The sequence below is a fragment of the Prionailurus bengalensis genome, chromosome E1, assembly GCF_016509475.1.
Source record: "Prionailurus bengalensis isolate Pbe53 chromosome E1, Fcat_Pben_1.1_paternal_pri, whole genome shotgun sequence".
Lineage (NCBI taxonomy): Eukaryota > Metazoa > Chordata > Mammalia > Carnivora > Felidae > Prionailurus > Prionailurus bengalensis.
The window spans coordinates 33,915,249-33,939,832 of NC_057347.1; the positions used below are offsets into that span (position 1 = coordinate 33,915,249).

At 44.9% G+C, this 24,584-nt stretch overlaps 1 protein-coding gene across 3 annotated transcripts in view; it reads left to right on the forward strand.

Annotated features, from left to right (window-relative positions):
* The window catches only part of CA10 (carbonic anhydrase 10), a 490,509-nt gene extending 466,833 nt beyond the window's left edge, over positions 1-23,676 (forward strand). For all 3 annotated transcript variants that reach the window (XM_043584025.1, XM_043584023.1, XM_043584024.1), the window contains 4 exons: positions 3,319-3,391; positions 17,620-17,774; positions 19,653-19,827; positions 22,385-23,676. In XM_043584025.1, coding sequence (XP_043439960.1) covers positions 3,319-3,391; positions 17,620-17,774; positions 19,653-19,827; positions 22,385-22,407 — 426 coding nt within the window. In that variant the 3' untranslated portion in view covers positions 22,408-23,676. The remainder of the gene's footprint in view (positions 1-3,318; positions 3,392-17,619; positions 17,775-19,652; positions 19,828-22,384) is intronic.
* The last annotated feature ends 908 nt before the right edge of the window (positions 23,677-24,584 follow it).

Genomic DNA, 24,584 nt, shown 5'->3' on the forward strand with positions numbered 1-24,584 from the left:
TAGGAAGGGGCTGTTGGCCAAGGAAGCATATTTTTAGGCTGCCATGCCTTCTGAGTACCTGATGTGATGCCCCAAAGAAAATTGATCCTAGCACGGATCCTGCCAGTCCCTGCCCTACACCTCGTGGTGTTGTTACAGACCCTGTTATAATGAACACAGATTCCTGAATTCCAGGCAATGGAGATGTGTATTTTACAGAGATTTTATTACTTAACCCAAATAATGAGTCTGTGGGGTAGGCATTAGTGTCCTTATCTTGCAGATGAGGAAAATGGCTCAGAGAATCTTGGCTTTCCACCCAGTGTATGTAGCTCTTAACAGCCCATCCAGGAATGGAGCCCAGGTCTTTCTTGATTTTAATACTATGACCTTATTCACACTATATGCCTCTGCAACAGAGCATGGAGAAAGCAACTGAGATGAAGAAGACGGAACATGATATTCATAAACATCTCCGCCACATCCCTATGCTACCCACAAGCACAAGGCCAATTCCCATATCCCTCAACCAGCCTCAGTCATGATATTGATAACAGCTAGTGTGTTCATCCTGGGCCATGCTCATTGCTGTGTCACAATATTGCATCATGCATGCCTGGGAGCTCACCTCCTTCATTGGCTTTCCCGATGCCAGGGTTCCATGTCAGCCAACCTGGGCTGCCCAACAATGCCCGTCCTTTGGTGGGTGCTTCAGCCTTGGCCCTTGACTGCCTCACTTTGCTCAAAGCACCTGAGTCAGCAGATGTCATCCTGGAAGCTCAGGCACATTACAGCTGACAGGGTGATTGATACTCCAGGAAGTCAGCCTCCTCAACAGCAAACTATGGGAGTGTTTCACCAGCTCTTGCAGGAGCACGCTGTGCACCAAGAATACTGACACAGGTCTTGGCTGCGTCCCTGCAGGTTGCTGGAGGAACTTCCGCCTCTGCCCCTGCAGTCAGTGAAAAGGTGAGGACTAGCCCCTGCACCTTCTCAGGCCAGTTTGGCCCCTAGGGCTGCTTCCAGTCTTTTCCTGAGCAAAGCTGACACTTTCTGGCCAGACCTCAAACAAAATAAGCCACAGCATTTCTATCTTTGTCCAACATAATCAACTCCCAGATGCTTCACAGTGAGTTATCCAAGCTGAGACTTGTCATTTACTCATCCCGAAACACTGATTGAGTGTGGGACACAGGTGGGTCCTGTACTCAGCACGGGCCTAGAAATGAGATGAACCTAAGCCCTTAGCACTAAGGGCACACAGGCTCTGGTGGTCCTTCCCTCCTTCTGATTTTTCTGCCTCTTCTTCCCAGCTCCCTGCCTGGTAGGCAGGCATAGAAAATGAGAGGCCCCCACCTCTAGGTAAGCAGATCCCTAGAGATGGCACCCTGCTGAAAGCTGAGTCGTTGAAAGGTTGGAGTTGTTGGCTAAAATAAGGGAATTGTTTATCTGGGGGTTTTATTTATCTCTGTCCCCTTCTAATCCCCCATCCTTCCCATGACCACAGGGAGCTGAGGTTTGGCTGTAATTACTGCTCAATCACACACCATTAACTTCCCACTTAAGCTCACTTATACCCAGTACATACTTTATCCTCCCTCCCACGCCACGAACACACTAGAGCCCACAAATCATCTGTGTGCACTTTGGACATTTTTCAGTTATTTTTAATCAGCTTTTCAAAAGGGTCCAGTCCCAACGTTAGCGCTGTCCAGACTCACCGGGTACCAGGAGCCCAAGGCACCCACTTAAGGGGGACAGCAGATTCCTTACCTGCCATGGCAGTATCTTTTTGTCTCTCTTTTCATATGAATTGGCACAAACAGGTGGCTTCAAGCTATGTTTTAAATGGCCAAACAGGATGTCAAAGGAGAAGCTAAATTTGCCACAAAAGCTTCTGAGGAGCAGCAGTGTTTGCTTTGGGACTTCTCTCCATTTGGGGGTGGCTTTGAAAAACTCCACTGAGCATTGTCACTCACCAAGCCCCCCACCAGTGTGCATTTGTCTCACCACAACACACCCAGGAAACTGTGTGGGAAAGGAGAGACAGATGGAGGGAAAATAAACAGTCTGTGCTTTCTCCAAACTAAAAATTACCTGTTGCTTATCTAATAATAATAATCATCATCTGCTACAATTTTTCCCGCCCTCAGAATAAATCAAATCTAAAATGCTGATGTGTCACAGCATCCAATTAGCAGCTGAGGCATAAATTGCAGAACTGAGAGAAGTAGGAGAGAAATGACTAGATGGATCCTCATACTTTGGAAAAGACTGAGTAGAAGGAAGGTGGTAAATAAAACAGTGTGCACAGCTATTTGAGGGCACATCACAGTCTCCAAATGGTGGTCCTCTGGCTTAATACCCTCGAAGCTTGCCTTGTTCTCCCAAAGAAGGAATTTGGAGACCTGAGGGCATGGGTACAAAATGAGAACTGATCCCTGAACATCTAGTACAATGTTTGGCTTGTAATAAGCACTTGGTAAATATCGATTGGATGTATGGGCGCATGGATAGATGCATGGATGGATGGATGGGTGGGTGGATGGATGGACGCGTGAATGGATGATTGGTTGACTGAATGGCATGGCTTATGGTGTATTTTATTGTTGTGATAATAAGCAGTGATATAAGGTTCTATAGTCTTAGAGAGTTTTTTTTTTCATCTCCTAATACCTCTCTTCTGGGTACTCTTTCTCTCTGTCTACTTAGATTAACTGTCCCTTTCCTGAAATGTCATTCCCTACCCTCTACTTAAAACTCTTTGATGGTTCCTCATCCCTACAGAATAAAGCTTAAAATGTCCTCACATGACATTCAAAGCCTGATATGAGCTAACCCCTGCCTACCTACCTCTCTAGCCTCACCTTTCATCTTTCCCCCGGAAGTACTTGCATAAGTATAACTAGTTCTCACTCCCTCATGTCCGTATGCACATATTCTCTGTATGTAATTTTTTTCCTTACCCTTCCCTCCTTTTGCACACTCTACCAGCAAAGCACCTTGTAACTTCCACCCATCCTTCAAGACTCATCTCATTCCTTAGCTCCCCAGATGCCCCAGGTAAGTGAACTTCCTCTAATATCATCACACCTGTGATTCTATCATAGCACTCTTTACATTCTATTATAACCATTCATTTACTCACCTGTCTTCTTTCTCTAGACTGGGATTTCTTGAAAGCATAGTCTGTGTATTTAATGTCTGAATTTCCAGCCACCACGGTGTTTGGCACATGGTAGGCACTCAGTAAATATGAATGAATAAGTGAATGCATGGAGGAAGTGTTCATCCTGGGATAGTACTGCCCAGTCATTAATATCTTCTTTTCTCTCCTAGGTTTCTGATTCATCAAACCCATTTCTTAATCGAATGCTCAACAGAGATACTATCACAAGAATAACATATAAAAGTAAGTTTGGTTCAATTTCCTATACAGCAACTATTCTATAAAGGTTAGTCCTGTCTGAAGGCAGAAAGCCAGAACTGATGATCTCAGAGGGCCTCTTTCAGCTTCATGATCCTTTAATTCTCTAGAAAGTCACTCTGGAGAGTCAGGGTTGGCTAAGAAGCAGCTCATTTCAAAAGGACGTCCCCGGGGTGTCTTTGTCATCCACGCCTGTCTAAGGCGATAATGATTATTATGATGATGGTCATCGTTATCCCATGGATTGGTAATGAGCTGGGGGACTCCACTAGCTCACAAACTCCACCATGTCAGCTGGCCACATTTGGGGCTCTGCCAGTTATGTGATTGAAAAAGCATTCACCAGGTAGTTTGGATCCAACCTCAACATTTCCAGAGCTGGACCACATCTCCCTCTCTCTGTCACTGAGTCCCTTTTCAGGCCAAGGCAGGGTGGCATCTTTCTTCATTGCTATGCGTGATCTCCTGCTCTAGAGGACTCTGTCCATTTCCATGCCTTCAGGTTTCTAGAATGTTTTCTCCCCAGGATCCTTAAGCAGAAAAGAAAGAACATTGCAAAGTTGAAAGGGGAAGAAGGAAAAGGGAAATATTGTGTCTCCCAGAGCAATCCCAGAAGTTGTAGGGTCTAGGAAAAGTTATACCTCACACCGCGAGATGAAAGAAGTAGGACAGGAAAAACTATTTTTTAAATTAATTAGGAAGGAGCAGAAAAGTGGGATTCAGGTCCTGACTTTGTCCTTAAGCAAGGAGCCTCTTCATGTTAACTCTGTTTCTTCATCTATAAAGTGAAGAAGTTCAACTTCAGGTTTCTAGGGTCCTTCTGGGTCTGGGATTTTGAATTAAGCAATAGGTAGATCATGACTTCACCGAAGTAAAAAGCAAAATGCAAACATTCTTATACCCACATCCTTGCGGAGCACCCTTTCGCCAAGCCAGGAGCTCAGCTCTGTCTGCTGTTTCTGCTTCCAGTGGTGATGGGGGAAAGACAGAGTGAATGCTTTCGGGTCTCCGTGGACTGCTGGAAGGAGAGTATGGAGAACCCTTCCCTCATTCATTTATTCACGCATTCAGAAAACATTTTCCACACACCTGCCCATGACAGACACCAGGCAAGTCTCCCGAAGTATAAAAATGGCCAGACACCAGCCCTCCCCACAAGTGCTCACTGCCAAGTCACTTCCATATGAAAAGGTTGGGGTGTGGGGCAGTGGGGGTGACGAATGAACTTGGAGAATCACAGTCCCCCTAGATGGACATCACCTGGAAGAATGAGTTGTCTCCAAAACCTACCCGCCCTTCCTCACCAGAGCCCCTATGGAGTCCTCTCTCAGTATACACTCAAGTTACTCATCTAAGGAAGGCGTTTCTATTTTGTGTGCAAAGAGCACATTTTATAACTTCCCATAAAATATTATTAGTCTTTTAACTTTTTTTGATTAAAAAAGCATGAAAATTAAATAAAATGTTTTCAAATAATCTTGAATTTGCAGTTTAGAGACCGTGAAAAGCCATGAAATCACACATTAAGCCCCAACACATAATCTAACAGATTGCCAGCTGCAGAGTCACTCATTAGTGGGACTTTCCTCCCCCAACCCACCCCCAGCACAGGTCTGATTAATATTAAGTGATGTGGCTGCTGTCGAAAATGAAACCCTCCACGGGGGTCTGAGCTACAGAAAGGTGGCCTTCCTCAGGAACTGGTACCAATCCTTGTGCAAACAAGGGGCTGGAGAGCCAGGGGGACAGATCTTGTCGGGACCAATGACAGATGGCCCTTTTGTGGGTAAGGGAAACTTCAGCTTCATCTGTTTTGAATGAGGCATCCCTGCTGACTGCCGCCCCATCAGCTCCGTGGGGATTGAGAAGGACGACTTTGACAATAGCTGAAGTGGATCACAATGTGAAAACCCAAGACCTTCATTCAGTTGTTCACTCACTCCACAAATATTTACTGAGTGGATCCTAGGTGCCACAAGATAGATCAACAGGACGTGTTTTCTGTCCACAGGGTCCTCACTCTAGGTCGGGAGACAGACATACGGTAGTGCATTATAGAGATTTATGTAACAAACATAATGCAAAAAAAAAAAAAAAAACTGGAGAGAACTCTTTGGGATCATGGAAAAACTGCCCAGAATACATGGCAAGGGTGCACAAAGCAGGTGCCTTTAAAATAAGGACTGAATCAATGAATAACTTTGCTGGAGAAAGAGAGGTGTGGAAAAGGGGGGGGGGGGAGGGGAGAGAAGAAAAGAGGGAGGAAGGAAGGAAGCAAGGGAGGAAAAAGAGGAAGAGGGAGGGAAGGAAGGAAGGAGGGGGGGATGGCAGAAAGGAAAAAGAGGGAAGGAGGGAGGACATTCCAAGCACAGAGGGCCACATCCAAAGCAAGAAGAGCATTACAAGGACTGTGAAGGGTTCAGAGGAAGGAACTCTGCCTTCATCAGCTGTCCATGGCAGCGCCCACAATAAACATGGGTTAGGCTTGAATTAATAGAGGAATGAGTGGCCCCTGCAGTGTTAGTGACAGGGGCAGAGAGAGTGACAGGAGAGGTCATTTGGGTCCAGATATCGAAGGGTCTTGATGCCAGGCTGAGGAGTTTCTGCAGAAGACTGATTTGCATAAATGCCCTCACCCCTAGAAATGCAAATGGAAGAGAGTGGGAGCATCCCCTTCTCCTTCTGTCCCTCATAATCTATCAGTCACAGCGAAGGGAAGAGAAAGGGAATGAAAGCAAGATAAAGAGACCCCACATGGGGAGAGGTAACTGCTTTTGGCCCCATAATCACAGGTATTTGTGCTCTTACACTCTGGGCAATAATGGAGGCATTCCCAGTAGCACCTTTATCAGGCGCCACAGGGATAATGATGGCCCTACCAGTGGGAATGACCTCGACGCCGCTATGTGCAGGACACTGTGGCCAAAAGGGATTGATTTGCTCAGCAGGAGAGCGCCAGCACTCTTCCATCCGCTAAACTCTCTGACGCAGCCAGACTGTGGAAAGTTGGCCTGGTAGCAAGTGGGGGATGTTCTGAAGCAGGAATCATTTCCTAGGAAGCAGGCAGTGGGTGGGAAACACAAGCCTGGAAGCCTCCCCAGAGGCTCTGGAGACGTGCTAGCATCAGCCGCTGAGTTCCAGTGGAGACACCACCACCTGATCAGGGACATCTATCAGGCTACCCTGCTTCTGTACTTCTAAGTAAGATTGAAAGAAATCAACCCCTTCCCCCACTGCCACCCAACCACACTCCCCAGGGACACATGACCCTGACCCACACCCACTCTCCCAACCAGCCCATTCTTCTGCTGCTACTCAAAATGACACCCCAGCATAACTTCAACTTGCCCCACTCACTTAGACATGGTACGCACTCCACAATGTGCTGAGTATCAGGAGTAGGGAAGCGACACTGAGTACCTTCAACATTTCAGGCTTGTGCTAATAGCTTTCATGCAACACCTTACCTAGTGTTCCCAAAGTACCCACCTTCAAAGTGGGTATGATTTGCTATCCCAGTATACATATGAGGAAACCAAGGCCCAGGAAGTGAAACGATTTGACAAGGACATACACCTAGTAAGTGATTGTGTATGTCAGCAACTTCTGCATAACAAACAAACATTCAACAAGCAGCATTGATATTTCCTGCTGCAGCTTGGGTGGCTTGGCTGTCACTTCTCTGGGATCAGGAAGATACCCATGGCAAGTACTTCTGATGGTGGAGGTCAGAAATGTGTGATGTTACTTATGGTGTAGGCTTGAAACTCACACACTGTCACTTCTATCCAGTTTTAACTGGCCAAAGAAAGAGACATGGCCAAGCCCAACCTCAGAATCCTCCCATGGAGGTGGGGATGGGAAGGGAGTGAACATTCCCTGAACAGTAATCTGGTCCTCCATAGTGAAGGAGCAAGGATTCAAACATAGGTCCTCCTAAGAACTTTTCTATGCCCTCATCTTCCCATCATGCTTCCTCTCTAGAGATAGAGAAAAACCTTACCTCTGAGGTTTTAGAACTAGTTGTAAGGCTGATCCTTTCACATTGCATGAAACTCATCAGCATGTTTTTTTCTTAATTCTAACTTTGGTTCAATGTCAAGAGTCATCTCCTCACATTTTGCATTTGTTTCCACTTGGAAGGGACATAAACTAGCCACAGAATTTGTGGGCACATTGAAAGTTCAGGTGATGGGCATTGAGGAGGGCACCTGTTGGGATGAGCTCTGGGTGTTGTATGGAAATCAATCTGACAAAGAAAGAAAGTTCAGGTTCATTCTATCCTAAGCTCTCTGCAACTCTTGCCTATGCCTTGGCATGGGACCACCAATGGAAATCAGCGTCATCCAGAAGGACACAGCAGCACTGCCATCATTGGCAAACAGAGTAACCAGAGAAGGCATAGACATTTCTTCCAGATGGGGGTCAATCTTCCCCATCATTCTTTCTCTTGGAGGCCATTGTTAGGAGAAATCAGTCTAAGACTTTGAGCAGTGACACCATCTGCTGATAAGGATCACTCTGGTCGCTTCATTGGAAGGAGACAGTAGAGGAGCAAAGGTCAACATTGGGAGATAATTTGCAACAATCCAAGTGACTTGACAATGTCAATAGTAATCCCAGGCCAATGTGGATGGGGTGGTGAGAAATGCTTGGGTATATTTTGAAGGAAGAACCACAAGATTTCTTGATAGATCAGATTTGTGATATGAGGGAAAGTGAGGAACCAAGATGACTGTAAGGCTTTTAGCCTGAGCAACTGAAGGGAGTACACTCTCATCAGTGGAGATGGGGAAGACTGAGATGAAGCATATTCGTGGGTGGAGAAAGGAATCAGAATTTTCTAATGTGTTAAGCTTGAGATGTCTATTGGGCATCCAAGAAGAGGTGTGGAGTGGGCAGTTAGATATGAGTCTGGATTTCAGGAGAGAGAACTGAAGATATAAATGTGGAAGTCATTGGGATCCAGATGGCATTTAAACCTGGGTGAAATCATGAGTGAGAATAAATAGAGAAGAGAGGCGGGACATGTCCTCATTTTTGAAAGAGCAGCTCAAATCCCCATGACTTAGGATTGCAAATCATTTCTAAAGATATCTTTTAAATCCCACCCTGGAAGAGGCCCTTGTGTGTCTGTCTCATCAACTAACTAAAGAGGTGCAGGTGAGTGGGAGAAAGCATGGAAGCACAGGGTGCAATGACCACAAAATGGCAACTATTTGCTTGAGTTGGTCACAGATTAGAGGACTCAGAAAAAAGGAACTGTGCAAAGTCATTCTATTGAGCCAGTTAAGAAAATCAATGCCAGGGAATAGGTAAAAGACAACCAGAAGGAGAATCTTACCAAAAGGACTAGAAATTTTGGAAGCCAGATACCATGGTGGTGAAACCACCATACTTAGAGAAAGGAACGTGCTCTCGTGAAGAGAGAGAGAGAACTGAGCAGACCTGGGCTCCTGTCTCTACCACTTCCTTGGCTGTGCGACTTCAGGCAGTTTTCATAACATCTCCGAAATTACGATTTCCTCGTCAGTAAAAGGAGGATAGTCCGACTGATATTGAGAGGGTTGGGTGAGGATTAAGCAAGGTAGTCTGTTGCCTAGACAATGACTGGTGTAAGCTAGCTATATTGTTTTGTGTGTTCCTAGATTGTCCAAAGGACAAGTGGGAGAAAGATCACTATGAAGCCAAATAAAAACTATATTCACAGTGAATACAGTGCTGGGCACACAATACAGCTTACTTTAAGCGAAGGACAGCTCCTGTATATGAAGCCATGCAGTGGGTAGTAATGGCCTAGTGACGTTCTACTTTCCTTGGAAGCTTAGATTTCATATGTCTGAGCAAATCTTAGAAAACGCTCTCACGAACCCAGGCCAACAATGGAAAAGACCAGCCTGAATTAATTTCAGGCTGAATTTAGAAGGTCTTCTAAAGAAAATCCATTTTATTAAAGTGAAATTCCCCTTCAATAGATTGAGGGTCAAGACCGGAATCATGACATTGAAAAATGGATTTTCTGAATGGATTTTCTGGAGGAGGTATCAGTAATTTACACGAAGTATTTTAATTTTTTAATGTAGTATCGTGTAAGAATGCCAATATCCCTCCATTTTTCTTGTGTTAATTAATTAGCAGCCCCAATTACATAAAAGGTAACATTCTTATCATTTTAGTATCCACCTGACTTCATCAAGCTGGCGTTATTTCTTTAAAAGCGATTTTATGATATTTTCAAGGGTGAAACCAGTAAACTAATGGAGTGCAAAGAGCCTTCTTAAATTGAGAACAGGGAGTAGTTATTAGAACATTACGTATAAATGAAGGCTTTCTTCCGATGTCCTAGGACAGAGTATCATTTGGATAGCTTCATTCTCTCTCACATAGTCCATTCATTTCATAGATTGTAAATACAGTACTGAATTTCAGCCCATTATGAATCCAAAAGATCACAGATTCCAAACTTTAACAGTTCTGGCTGTTGTCCTAATATATTTCCTCCAAGGAAATAAAGACACAGAACCAAAGGCATTTAGAGGAGAGATTTTAAACATGGTGATTTAGGGGCGCCTGGGTGGCGCAGTCGGTTAGGCGTCCGACTTCAGCCAGGTCACGATCTCGCCGTCTGTGGGTTCGAGCCCTGCGTCAGGCTCTGGGCTGATGGCTCGGAGCCTGGAGCCTGTTTCCGATTCTGTGTCTCCCTCTCTCTCTGCCCCTCCCCCGTTCATGCTCTGTCTCTCTCTGTCCCAAAAATAAAATAAAAAACATTGAAAAAAAATTTAAAAAAAAAATAAACATGGTGATTTGACGCACAGTACGAGCCCCTTAAAATACTGTTTTGTCTTTCTTGCTTAAAACTTTGCTTTGGTCCCCTACCCTGACCCCGGCTAAAAGATGAATGCATAGGAAAGGGGAGACCAACTCGTGACTGCCTTATACCTCTCAGCTCCTTGGGAAGTGTTCCAGGCACCCGCTCCTCAGAGGGACGCAGTGGTAAATGTGATGAAATATCACCAGGGAGTTTAAGCATATTGCTCCTGGTGCCTCTCTCTATGCTTAATTGAACTTGTACTTTCATTTCAAAAGAATGGCTTTGGAGATGTTGTCACAGAATGAGAAATGCAGCACACTGCTTGCCATGTTGCAATCTAAGCAGTAACTCAGGGAAGCGAGGCACAGAAAAGGAGGGGCTTACCTCCATGAATCCAATTCTTAGAGGCCCTGTTTTTCACTGATTGTTTGTATAAAACAAAAAATCATATGACTTTATTCTTTAGTAATTGCCTTTTTTCATTTCACTTGGATTTGCCGCAGATTATGAGAGGAAATGTCATTCCATGTGAGAAAATTGCTGAATAGTTCCTTATTGATCAGAAGCAAGCCCAGGATCGATCTCTGGAACCACCATGCCTTTTTCTCATTGGCATCATTCTCTTTGAATGGGAACTTCATAAGCAGGGACTGGGTGATGTTAAATCTCTCAGTGATCCACATAAGTAAACACGACACATTTAATAGAGGCTGCTGTTGGAGCTCAGATGAAGGGAACGATTCCCCCACTATGCAGTCCTGGGTGTGTCATCATCGTACATTTTACTTATAAAAATAAGTAAGAAAAAGTCAGCTTGAGAATTGTATCCATGACCAAGAACTCAGTAGAAGATGAATCACAGATTCAGCAAGGGCATGTCATACAATTAAAAAGCACAGCTGTTGACTTCTCCAGTCATTTGAAAGAATAAAATCGGGCTATGAACCGCATGTAACTATTCTATACCTATTGAGTATCCAAGGGGTCTTCCGGTACTATAAAGATTTAGCCGACACATTAAACATTACAAAAGTTTGAGCTACTGAGGGTAAATTTGTTTGGGTAAACTTGTTTATGTTTATCCCACCAAATACACCAAGCAAGTCTCCTTGGGGAAAAAAGAAGCTGTAAAAATGTGGCCTGGGGTTCTCAAACTCTATTCCCTGAAAGATGGAACCCTGACTTAAAGGCAGCGTGAGGCAGAGTGAGAATTCATGAGGACAAACATTACATGTTAAGTGCATGCCAATTTCAGCAATGTAAATACAGGGTATAAACGTGTTTGGTGTAGAAACACGGTAATGCCAGCTGAAGACTGGCACCGGTCTCTCACCCTGGTATCTTGGGGTGTGATATATATGGGAGTAATAGTGAGCAGTATGTATTTAAGCTAATGGTACGAACTGGAGCCTCAGAGATTTTTCTCCATCATCTGACAAATGATATTTCCTCTTCTTCCTTTAGTTTCTGCCCAGCATCATTACCAGGTGGAGCTGCTGGGCAGAAACCATTTTTGCTGATTCATCCCATCAGTGTTTGTTGAGCACCCACTATGTGGTGGACCTCATGCTGAGGCCTGGGGATTCAGAGGTAAAAGACAGAAGCCCTTCTCCAAAGGCTCACAGGGTAGTGGGGACGTTTAAATAGTAAGTTATTCTTGGCAAGCAGAGTCAGCAAATATGGTGGAAAATGAACCACTAACCCAGCTGGGGAGAGTCAGGAGACCTCAGGGAGGTCAAGCGTGGTTATCCCGGGGAAGTAGTCATCCTGGGTGAGGAAGCGGGAGTGCCATCAATGCTACCCAGTACAGCATGTGCCAAGTACAAATCTTCCTCAACTTACGGTGGGACTGTGTTCAGTAAACCCATCATAAGTTGAAAATATCCCAAGTCAAAAATGCCGCTAGGGGCACTTGGGTGTCTCAGTCGGTTGAGTGTCCGACTTCAGCTCAGATCATGATCACTCAGTCCATGAGTTCAAGCCCCGCATCAGGCTCTGTGCTGACAGCTCACAGCCTGGAGTCTGCTTCAGATTCTGTGTCTCCCTCTCTCTCTCTCTGCTCCTCCCCCACTCATTCTCTCTCTCTCTCTCTCTCTCTCTCTCTCTCTCTCTCTCTCTCAAAAATAAATAAACATTGGGGCGCCTGGGTGGCTCAGTCAGTTAAGTGGCTGACTTCAGCTCAGGTCATGATCTCACAGTTTGTGAGCTCCAGCCCCAAATCGCGCTCTGTGCTGATGGCTCAGAGCCTGGAGCCTGCTTCAGATTCTGTGTCTCCCTCTCTCTCTCTCTGCCCCTCCCCCATTCATGCTCTGTCTCTCTCCATCTCTATCTGTCAAAAATAAATAAACATTAAAAAAAAATTTTTAAATGCCACTAATACACCCCACCTACCCACCATCATCACTTAGCCTCGCTGACCTTAAACATGTCCAGAATACTCACATTAGCCCACAGTTGGGCAAAATCATCTGACACAAAGCCTATTTTATAATGAAGTGTTGATTATCCCATGTAATTTATTGAATACTGCACTGAAAGTGGAGAACGGAATATAAACGGTTGTATCTGGGTACAGAATGGTTGGAGGTTACCATTCTGGGTACAGAATGGTTGTTTACATAACCTCATGATCAAGAGGCTGACTGGGAGCTTCAGCTCGCTGCCCAGCATCATGGGAGAGGATCATACTGTATATCGCTGGCCTGGGAAAAGATCCAAATGGACAATTCGAAGTATGGTTTCTACTGGATGAGTATTACTTTCACACCATTATAAAGCTGAAGAATTGTAAATTGACCCATCCAAAGTTAGAGACCATCTGTACTCAAAAAGCATGATCTTATTCTTCAAACAACTCTGAGGCAAGTACTCGGTCTTAGTTAGTCTGGGCTGCTGTCATAAACTACCACAGACAGGTGGCTTACAAACAGATTTACTTCTGACAGCTCCAGAGGCTGGAATTCCAAGATCAAGATGCCAGCCAGCATGGTTGGATTCTGGCGAGGACCCTGTCTTGGGTTGCAGAAATTTTGTTGCATCTTCACATGGACGAAGGGGTGAGAGCGTTCTCTGGAGTCCCTTTAATAAGGGCGCTAATCCCATTCGTGAGGGCCCCATCCTCATGATCTAATTATCTCCCCAAAGCCCTGCCTCCTAATACTGTCACATTAGAGGCTAGGACTTCAAGATACGAATTTGGGGGGGACACACACATTCTGTCCATTGGTTACCCCAACCATCTGCTTACTACAGATGTGAAAACTGAGGCTGGAGTGGTTACCTGCACATCCACGGCCACACAGAAGGTGAGCAGTGATGTCAGCACTCCCCAAGACAGGTCTGAGTCCAGTCCTCACACTCTTCACACTCAAGTCTTCCCAACTTCTGTGGTGTGAGGAAATAAAAAGGGCAAAAGGTGGAGCACCTGGAGGGCTCAGACAGTAGAGCGTGTGACTCTGATCTCGGGGTTTTGAGTTCAAGCCCCATGTTGGATTTGGGCTTACTTGAAAACAAAATCTTAATTTCAAAAAGGTCAAAAGGTGAAGGATGAATATTAGCAAGATTCGTGGAAAGAAAGCAGCAAAGGGGGATCAGGGGAGAGTGGAAGCACCCACAAGCTGACTGAGTTCTCTCACAGAGTGTTGCATCTCTCAGGGATGTGGGCGAAGAGGAACCTCCTGGCAGGACCCCAGCAGGTGGAGTTGGGATACGGGCATGCCAGTGTTTTGGAAGCACACTGTTACCCTACTGTGCGGGTTAAATTCACTAACAGGGCGTCTTGCTCCTAGCCTGCCCCCCCACCACCACCCACACACACCGACACTTTCCTCCAACATGGACGCAACACAGAGGCTGGTGACAGTTTCAGAGTAACATAAATGTTCTTTTTCTTATTTCCAGCCATGCCTGCAATGCTACTCATTCTGCTGCCTCCTTCCTTCCCTCCTCTCCACCACCCCAAATAAAATAAAATACAATAATAGCAGCACGCTAGAGTACCCAATATGCTCTGCATGCAAGCTTGGTTAAACAAATCGCATTGACCTTTAATAAAGATGTGCCGAATGCTTCCTTCTCTCATTCAGTATGTTAATCTTCAGGCCAAACCGCCATCAGAGCAAGCATCATTAAGTGCAGATCTGATCTTGCCACTCCCCTGCTGTAAACCCTTCAGTGCCTCCACATTGCCTACAGGATGAAGCCCAAACTCCCAATAGTGCAGAGAAGGACCTCCCGGGTGTGGCCTGTGCCAGCGGCCAACTTCATCTTGCACAACACCCCTCCCTCCCACTGCACCTGACCAGCACTCCAGCCCTCTTCCAAGGGGAGTCTCTCTCTCTCCATCCTCAGTTCTTTCCCTACAGTGCCGTTGACACTCACCCCACTGGCAGCTACACTGATTACCTCCTGTCATTCAAAATGCAGTTCGGGTCAGCTCCTCCATTAATACTCTCCCGAGTCCCACCCCTAGGCAGAACTGACAACCTCTCAGTGGACACAGTACAGATATATGTCACTGTCTCTGTGGCTCCTTGCTACACTCACTTAATTACATCCTGCTCACCTACACTTAGCTTAGTGCTTGACATACATTAGGGGCTTAAGAAACAGTGAGAGCCAAATAATGGATATTCAACAGACGCTTACTGTGTTGATGCCTGATCTGACTCTCAAGGACCATCACATTGACATGTGCTCTGGACACTATGGCTTTATTAGAGAAGCATCTGACCATACAGGGCAAGGTACAGACCCAGTCCAGCCATACTCCAATCATTGCAGCTCTCCTGGGCTTGTCCTGATTCCTTCATGTTTGGATAGGAAGGTACATACATTTAAATAGAAATTGAAAGAAAGTCCTTTCTTCTAGGGTCGGTCTCCAAATCCAGTTTGACCTCTCTGTCTGTCTTATGGTCATTTTGTGGACAAAGCTCTAGAGATGTTCAATTCCCCCCATCAGGGTAGTCAGAGCAGTTGGGGAAGGAGGAGGGAAACGGTGGTTTTATTTACATCATTCCAAACCACTGAATCAGTTGATTTGTTCTTAATTCAGTTGACAAGGGAAGGAGCACTGAAGTTCAAGTTCCCTTGACAGAGATGACTCTTTCTTATCAGAGAAACTTGAGTGAGAAATTTCTGGAGATGCAGAAGGTAGGGGGCCTCTGCCCAGGAAAATGGATTAGCATCCTTGATGCTCTCAGGATCAGAAGGTAGGAACAGGCCTGACCAAGGTGCGCTCACCACCACCTGATAGAAGAGCCCACATGTGTTTATTTTGCCATTTGTTGTCCGTCTCCTCAATAAAATGAGGGTGGACACTGCATCTATCTTGTTGACTGCTCTATCCCCAGACCCTAACCCTATGCCTGGCACAAAGCGGTGCTTAGTGAACATTTGTTGAGTGAATGACTGACTTTGGTCTGGAAGTCAGGAGAGCTGGCTTCCAGTTCCCACTCTGAAGTCACCAGCAAGCTCTGTGACCTTAGGCATGTTACTGTGCCTCTCTGATCTTAAGCTTCTTGTCAATGAGGAGTTATTATCTGCCTGACCAGTTTTACAGGTCACTGTGAGTTTCCAGCTGAATATGAAAGTCCTTTTTTTAGCATTATATGTGCACAGTACTAAACCTGAGAGATGATGACTATTGAAGAGTTAGTCCTTTTCCACTGGGCATTAGAAACGTGGATGAGAGGATCTAGGAGGACTGGAGGAACCAGGCTCATCCCTCCACCTGCCAGGCACTGGGTTCCTGTCGTGCATTCTCTGGGCCTCCTGGACTGGCCACAGTGGTGGACACTTATGATAAACTGGGAATGCAAGACCCCTGGACACTTAGATCTGGAATCACCAGGATAGAGAAGGCAGTGGAAGCCATGAATGTAAATGGTCTTCTCACTGTAGAGTGAGGGGGGGAAAAAGCCTTGGACATGTCCCCCAATAAATGTCAACACAGAGAGAAGTAGGTGGAAAATCAGGAGCCAGCAACAGAACCTGAGAAGGAATGACCAAAAAAAAAAAAAAAATAGGAATACCAAGCATGGCATTTTGGAAGCCAGGAGAAGAGAGTAAGAGTGCACGGAAAGAAGGGGAGGGATCATAGAGGATAGGAGTGAGAGAGGCTCATTGGAATTTGTGGATATTTGAAAACTTCAGTACATTCAGTGTTTACAAAGTACAACCAGTGTGTTGAATTTAAAAATCAGAATGAAACAAACCAAAACGGCAATTGTTTTTAGTTGATCGAGGTGCTTATTATCCTCTTGTTTTCTCTTTTTCCATATAGTCTGATATATACTTATGTGACTTTTATAACTGAAAAAGTGTATTTAATACTAAAATACATATGAGTGTGACTACCTCAAATACGTGTAAAAAGAGAAAAGGCTATGTACATGGGCCCGATAGAGAGGAGATCCACAAAAATGAAATCCATTGTTGAACTTAACTGTTGAATCTCATGGTAGGATCTGGCCTGATTTGCTTTTCTTTCTAAAAGTGTTTTCTCAACGTCCTTTTAATTGAGAAATGTAAACAAATAAGAATGGTGACCAGGCAATGTTTCAATAGGTCCTGAAGCCTTTAATTGTATATTTCATTATGACTATAATGCTATGAGTCTAGGTCTCAGGGGCCATCATCATGGACTTGGTTCTTTCCTGTGTCCTTGTAGTGACCACATTTCTGTTCGCCAGTATTCATTGCCCCCATCCTGCTGGAGAAATGTGCTTCTTTGAATCCCCGATGTCAACCTTGACCATGTTACTTCTTGGGCTGCCCAAGTGTGAGCAGAAGTGACATGTGTCCCTTCTAGGATGGAAGTTTTAAGAGACAACATATGCTTCATCATGCTTGCTTTCTATCATTGCTACTCACAAGGGTCTTAAATGGCAGCTGCTCTATGGGCCCGAGTCCCTGAGTGTGAACAGCAGTGACATGGAGGCAGCTCCCAGCCAACCTAGGGTGAACATGTACACAAGCAAGAAATAAACCTTTGTTGTTTAAAATAACTGAGATTCATGGGGCGCCTGGGTGGCTCAGTCAGTTGAGTGTCCAACTTTGGCTCGGGTCATGATCTCACCATTCGTAGGTTTGAGCCCTGCTTCAGGCTCTGTGCTGATAGCTCAGAGCCTGGAGCCTGCTTCAGATTCTGTGTCTCCCTCTCTCTCTGCCCCTCCCCTGCTCATGCCCTGTCTCTCTCTGTCTTGAAAATAAATAAAACATTAAAAAATTTAAAAATAACTGAGATTGGGGGGTGGGGGCAGGAGGCTGTTCATTACTATAGCCTGTCCTAGCAGATACGGTCTTCCGGAATCTGAAAAGAAAAAGAAAAAAAACAATTATCAGCAATATCACACTTTCTCAAGAAACCTAACTCTTAAATCTTTCTTATTTTCTTCTCTAGATGATGCATATTTACTACAGGGACTTAATATAGAGGAACTATATCCAGAGACCTCTAGTTTCATTACTTATGATGGGTCGATGACTATCCCACCCTGCTATGAGACAGCAAGTTGGATAATAATGAACAAACCTGTGTACATAACCAGGATGCAGGTGAGCTTTTCCGGGGTCTTTTAGCTCATGGGGAAGACGGCATAAAGACCGACTGGGTTTGTGGAGCGCCTGTTCTATCAGTTTGCTAGGACTGCTTCAATGAAGCATCATAGACTTGGTGGCTTACACAACAGAAATGTACTGCCTCACAGCTCTGGAAGCTGTAAATCCAAGATCAAGGTGTCAGCAGGGTTGATCCATTCCAAGGGATGTAAGGAAGAAACTGTTCCACACCTGTCCTTCAGGTGGGTTGCTGGCAATCTCTGGTGCTCCTTGGCTTGTAGAAGCATTGCCCGCTCTGCCTTCATCTTTATATGGCGTTATTCCTCTGTGTCTCTGTCCAAATCCCCTTTTCTATAAGGCCACCAGTGATAATGAATCAGGGCCCACGTTACGACCTTAGCTAATTACATCTGTAATGACCCCATTTCCAAATAAAGTCACATTCTGAGGTGCTGGGGTTAGGACTTCAATTTATGAGTTCTGGGGGTACACAATTGAAATCACCACACCTGTGTTTGAAGAACCAGCCTCTGAAAAGGCTTAGCATGAACTAATTATAGATAGAACCATCCCACCTGTCTGAATGAGAAAAGAGAGCAGGGTTCCCAAAGTGTGACAGCTGTGATGTTCAGACAGCAAGTGAGCAAAATGGGTATGTCGAAATATGTTTGAAAAAGCTGGATTTTAAAAAAAAAAGTTAAATAGACTTTCTTATTGGGAAACTTCTCAGGGCCTTTAAATTGATAATACATGGGTCCGTCTCCAAGGGAAGGCACGGGATGTTTAGCATTTCACGAACCTATTTGAATGTGGGATTTTTTAGAGCACCTCACCGGACTAGCATTCCTCCGAACTGCATAAGAACCAGTGGCCACGTGGTGCCAGCTTTGCTAATGGCTCAACTGTGTGCTCCTAAAGCTGTCACCCCCACTTATGTGAAGGGAATACTCCTCCTCTTTGTAACGAGGGGGGGTAAATTACATCTGTTCGAGTTTGGACTTCTCTGATGGTGAGCGTCTATAAAAACTCAAAAGGAAGATACATGAGCAAAGGAAGTGAAATCCAATCTCCTTATCCAGTCTCCTTGACAGAATATGTTCTCACAAGCCAACAGTCTGAACCATTTGAAGGCTCTGATCCTATCTGTAGAGATTGGGATTCTTTAGGTGACAAGGCACCCCCTCCAGATGACTTAAACTTAGGGAAAAGGATGTATTCAAGAGATATGGGGGCATCTCATGGAAGTTGAGATCAGAAATTGATGTCAGGAATTCACAAGAAGTCCATCCTCCCTGTTCTTCTCTGCTTCTTGTTGCACATATGCTTTGCTCTGCTTTTCTGTTGGAGACTCTTCCTTTGCTTCACAGTCCTGGGGTGGAACATGGTGGAAAATGCTTTAGTCCAGCCACCTGGTCCTGATAGTCACAGAAAATGAACCAGATTGATCCAGCGTAATGTAGCTCCGACCCTGGGACCAATCACTACCGTTTGGCTAATACCCATGTGGGGGAATGGTTCCCTGAATTAGTGAAAGTTATCAAACCATGAGGTGTCAGAGAAAAAAAAGGACACTGGGGAACAACTAGATAGATTTCCTCCTTTGACAGAGAGTGTATTTGAGGATAAGAGAGAGCAAAAGGACTTGTTCAGAGCCATGTATGACCTAGTCAGATAGAAGCAAGGCTCACTCCATGCACGGAGGCATCAGTGGGCCTGCAGCACAACTGAATCCATGAAACAAGGGTCTCTGCAGGGCTCACACGCCCTCTCCCAGGCAGCCAGTACCACCAGGCGTGGCCACGGTCTACGCGGTCCTCCTTTTTCCCTAGTGCATTTAGGAGAATGGGTCAGACTCAGCTGTGTCTCTCTCCACAGATGCATTCCTTACGCCTGCTCAGCCAGAATCAGCCATCTCAGATCTTTCTGAGCATGAGTGACAACTTCAGGCCTGTGCAGCCGCTCAATAACCGCTGCATCCGCACCAATATCAACTTCAGTTTACAGGGGAAGGACTGTCCAAACAACCGAGCCCAGAAGCTTCAGTATAGAGGTGGGTGCAGTGGCTCTGAGGGCAGTCGACCCCAGCCAGAGCTCAGCCATCTTGTTTAGGCTGGCTCTTAAAGGCCTGGTGTTAGCTCCCAACATAAGAACCATGATTACAAATGACGATGAGACCACCACCTTCCATTTGTATCGTGTTTTCCTGTTGGTAAAACCTATATATCATTAGAGATAGAGATTAGAGAGAGACAGAGAGAGAGAGAGAGGTAGAGATAGAGAGAGATATTAGAGATAGCAATAGAGTTAGGGATAGGGATAGAGATAGATAGGGAAAGAAAAAGAAAGAAAGAGAAAGGAAAGATAGAGGTAGAGAGGTGAGGCAGGGGCGCCGGGGGTGGGGGGAATGCTCAAACCTTCAAATCCCTTCTGGTTCAAGCAAGACAGCATTAAAAAAAAAAAAAAAGGAAAGAAGGAAGGAAGGAAGAAAGTTTTATCGGAGCCCAAGTTAGGACAGCTGCCAGGTATATACAATCTTCACAAAGAAGAGAGTGCTCCCATGAAGGAACATTTGGTGTAGGGTTATATACATTTTTTATATAAATAGTTACAAGTCATTACACTAAGGACATTTCCCAAAATTGCAGACCTTATCTCAAGCTTCTAGAATCTACAGCGCCATATCACTTTAAACTTATGGGAACCAGGGAGGTTTTTCTCCTTTTTCTATTTCTTTCAGTTTTTGCTTAAATTCCAGTTAGTTAACCTATAGTGTAATATTAGTTTCTGGTATATGGTATAGTGATTCAACACTTCCATACGTCACCCTGTGCTCATCACAACAAGTGCACTCCTTAATCCCCGTCACCTATTTCACCCATCCCCCCACTTACCCCTCACTTACCCCTCCCCCCCACCCCCACCGCTCTGGTAACCATCAGTTTGCTCTCTGTAGTTAAGAGTCTGTTTCCTGGTTTGCACCCCCCTCTCTTTTTCCCTTTGCTTGTTTGTTTTGTTTCTTAAATTCCACATATGAGTGACATCATATGGTGTTTGTCTTTCTCTGACTGATTTCGCTTAGCCATAAGGCAAGGTTTTTATTGCCATTTTACCAAGGGCCCAGCGAGGCTGATTTTCCAGTGTTATTTGTTAGAACAGGACAGCTAGAAGCCTTCAAGTTTTTAGCTATGTGCACGGTGGTCTCCACCCACCTTTCTCCCAAAAGGCAAGCAAATGTTCTGGATGCCAGGCCAATGGGATCCAATGAGGAACTATGTGTGAGCACATCGTTTTCCAGTGCTGTGTTTCTAGAAGTGACTATTATCCCAACTAAAGAGGACATTTAAGATGACTCCTGCCTCCTATAACCCTGTTGTCCATATCCAGCTCCCTCTCTTCCCTTATGCATGCTCAGTAACTGCCAGCCGTTGTGGTAAACCCTCAACATGGAAAGGAAGATGGAGACAGAAGAAAGTCATGCATATGCCTTCAGCAGGGAAACCACACACCTGAGCTCCAGGCCTGGTTCTGTCACTACCAAGCCATGTAAACCCAACAGTCATTTCCCCCAGGGCCTGGCTTTTTTCATGACAGTCCCTATACCATCTACTTCATGACTTGTGAGGAGCAAATGAGAGCCTGGGTGGGGAAGCCCTTTGTAGCAATAACGTGCTGCCCAAATATGGGAGCTACGGATGTTATCAGGCAGCTTTTAGAAGCAGCTACCGCTGCTGCCCCGAGGTCCCCCACTTGAGCTCTCCTGCTTCCCCCACATTTCCCTCTTTTTTCTCTGTCAGATATATGCAGAGTGTCCAAACTACAATTTTCTGTTCCTTTCTAGCCAGAACTACCAGAAAAATACTCAACTCATTCATTGAACCTTCCCGTTATTCAACACCTCGTTGTTGTGCACCTACTAGGTGCCAGGCACATACTTAGCTAGGTGATGGGAATACAGTGGTGAGGAAGACAGATATGACCCATGCAGAGCTTACAGTCTGGAGCAGGGATCACAAACTTTTTCTGTAAAGGGCCAGGCCAGCTGTTAAATACTTTGGGCTTTTGAGTCATATGGTCTCTGCTACACTCTTATGTTGTAGTGTGAAAGCAGCCATAGACATTATGTAAATTAATGGGTGTGGCCATGTTCCAATAAAACTTTATTTACAAAAACAGATCACAGGCTGTATTTGGCCCATGGGCTGTCATTTGCCCACCCCTGGTCTCGAGCACTGCCATCCACTAGAGCTTTCTGTGACTATGGAAATGTTCTATATCTACATTGTTCAGTATGGTCACGACTAGCCACATGTGGCTGTCAAACATTTGAAGCGTGGCTAGTACGATGATACACACTAAATTTTTAGTTTTATTTCATTTTAATTAATTTTAATTAATGTTAGCCACGTGTGAGTGGTAACAAACGTATTGGAGAGCTCAGGCCTAGAGGTTTATGAAGAAGTGGAAGAGGTAGTTGGGATACATACATACAATTCCCAGAACTGTCCCTTCCCCTTTGGAGTAACCCCCCCACCCAAACTAAATTCACATTAATTCAACTATGCCTTGTTTTGTACTGTGTGTGTCTGTGTTTTTTTTTTTCTTTCCAGTAAATGAATGGCTCCTCAAGTAGGGAACAAGGCCAAGAAGAATCTCAAGAAGAAATGCTACAACTGTGAATTGATGTAACCTAGATACCCCTTCTTTCTTCTCTCTCCTTCCCTCCCTCAAGCCTCATCCACTCTTTGGATTGGCCCTTTCTTCATGAAAAGTGTCTGCAACACCATGGCAGAGGAACACATCTCTTATACACACCCACCAACACACACACACAAGCACTCACACACACACATGGACACACGCAAACGTATCCACACACAGACACACTTACATGGCCTCCAAGATGGGAAGTCAAGTTTCAGAAAAAAAAACAGGCTCATTCATAAGAGGTCTTAGAAGAAAATAACCAGTTAACCTGATTACAATTTTGATACTGTTTTCCTGAACTAATAAATCTACCCAATGAGACTTTTCAGCCTTTGTACATACAAAATTCTTCCAAAAGAGAGAGAGGAGGAAACACAGCTCCGACAGCATCAAGTGGACTTTGTTCTTGGCATCAAGTGATCTCGGGTGGTGTCCTAGGATCCTCTGAGGGTGCTGGTGACAGGTGAACCAGGACAAAGTTGGCCAAGGACACTTATTTCTAGATTATGATTCTTCTGTTTACTCAAAAATTTAAAAAGAAAAGGACAGACATTGAAGAGATACACATTGTATATATATCACTGCAGACTATAAAGAAATGGAATTATTTCCCCTCTTTGTCACATATCTGTAGTAGGATTTGCCAAGATCAGAATCGATTCATTCACTGTTTCTTGTTTTCCAAAGGTCATACATTGTGTTTGGTTATTGTTAACAGCTCAATAAATGTGTTTAACGAGTTCATTTCATTTTTCTGGCTTTAGTCTGTTCTCCTTCCTTACAGGCGAAGCCTCGGCTCCATGCAACTGCATTCTTTGATTTCACTTATTCCTTCATCTACCTGTTCCGTTCGTTTGCAGCCAGTTTTTACTGAGTTTGTGGCAATCAGGAATGCATTTGCTAAGCAAGTATAACTTTAATTCCACTCCATGGCTCGATCATTCATACAAGGTGAGCTTCAGCCTGAGATAGCAGGCGACAGATTTCTTGCGTTTCAAAACTGCCATCCCCCCTGTGATGTTCCCTTGAAGGAATGCACTTTGCCTTGTAAATTCCTGGGAAGGGGGTGTCTTTTCTCTCCAGGTGCAGCCGGATCTCACAAAATACAAACGAATGCCTTTCTTTCCTTGTTTATAATGGTCACTCACTGTGTTTGGTTACTGTCAAGAAATCAATAAATGTGTTTAACAAGTTACCCGGTACCCATGTCTGCCTTTATTGAGCAGGAGGATGCTCCCTGCTGAAGCCTCTGCATCCTGCTGTGTCCGTGAGCAATTGCGCTGTGGCTGGCAGGGCAGCAGAGCCTCAGAGCAGCCTGGCTGGCCATTCCCAGAGCCGGGTAATTAATACCCTGTTGAGAAAACATATAAGCTTAGCTGCTGGAAGGGAAGATCTGGATGTTCGTTCAGTGGCGAAATTAAAAATAACTCGCGTCTCTCCTTTCTGTCACGGTCTCCTGAAGGAGGGAAGGCACAGGCATGAAGGGGCTGTGTGAATGGGAAACTTCGCAAACACATGGGAAGCTTCAGCCAAGTGACGCATTAGCCATATTAACGACAAAAATAAACAAACAAATAAAAATAAGAACAGCCAGATGGTTCATACTTGAAATAATACGCTTAATTGAATTTTTTTCCCCTTTTACACCAATGTTAGTTAGATGGTGGCCTTAGGCGTGATGACATGTGAGCCTGTTTCCAAGCAATTGTATTTTTCCAGAACAGCAAATCTGCAAAGGTTTAGGGTAGGCAGGTGGCAGCTTGCTGCTTTCTCTCTGAGTCGGAACCTTCCCTAGCCAGCAAGGTCAGGCAACGGTTCATATAGTGGTTGGGGAATATTGGTAAATCAACCAAACTTGGCTTCAGACCTTCACTCTGTCACTTGTCTGCCTGCTGTGTGATCCTAGGCAAGTTGCTTTACTTCTCTGATCTGTATGTTGGGGATGCTAGTAACCGCCTCTGTGAAGTGGGAGGCTTAAATGCAACACAGCTCCTTTAAACAGCTAGCCCAATACCAGTGACGGTTCTATACATGGTGCCTAGAGGCTGCGTGTGTGGCTCCCCTGTCAAGGTTTCTCTGGACCATACCATACCTCCCTCTACA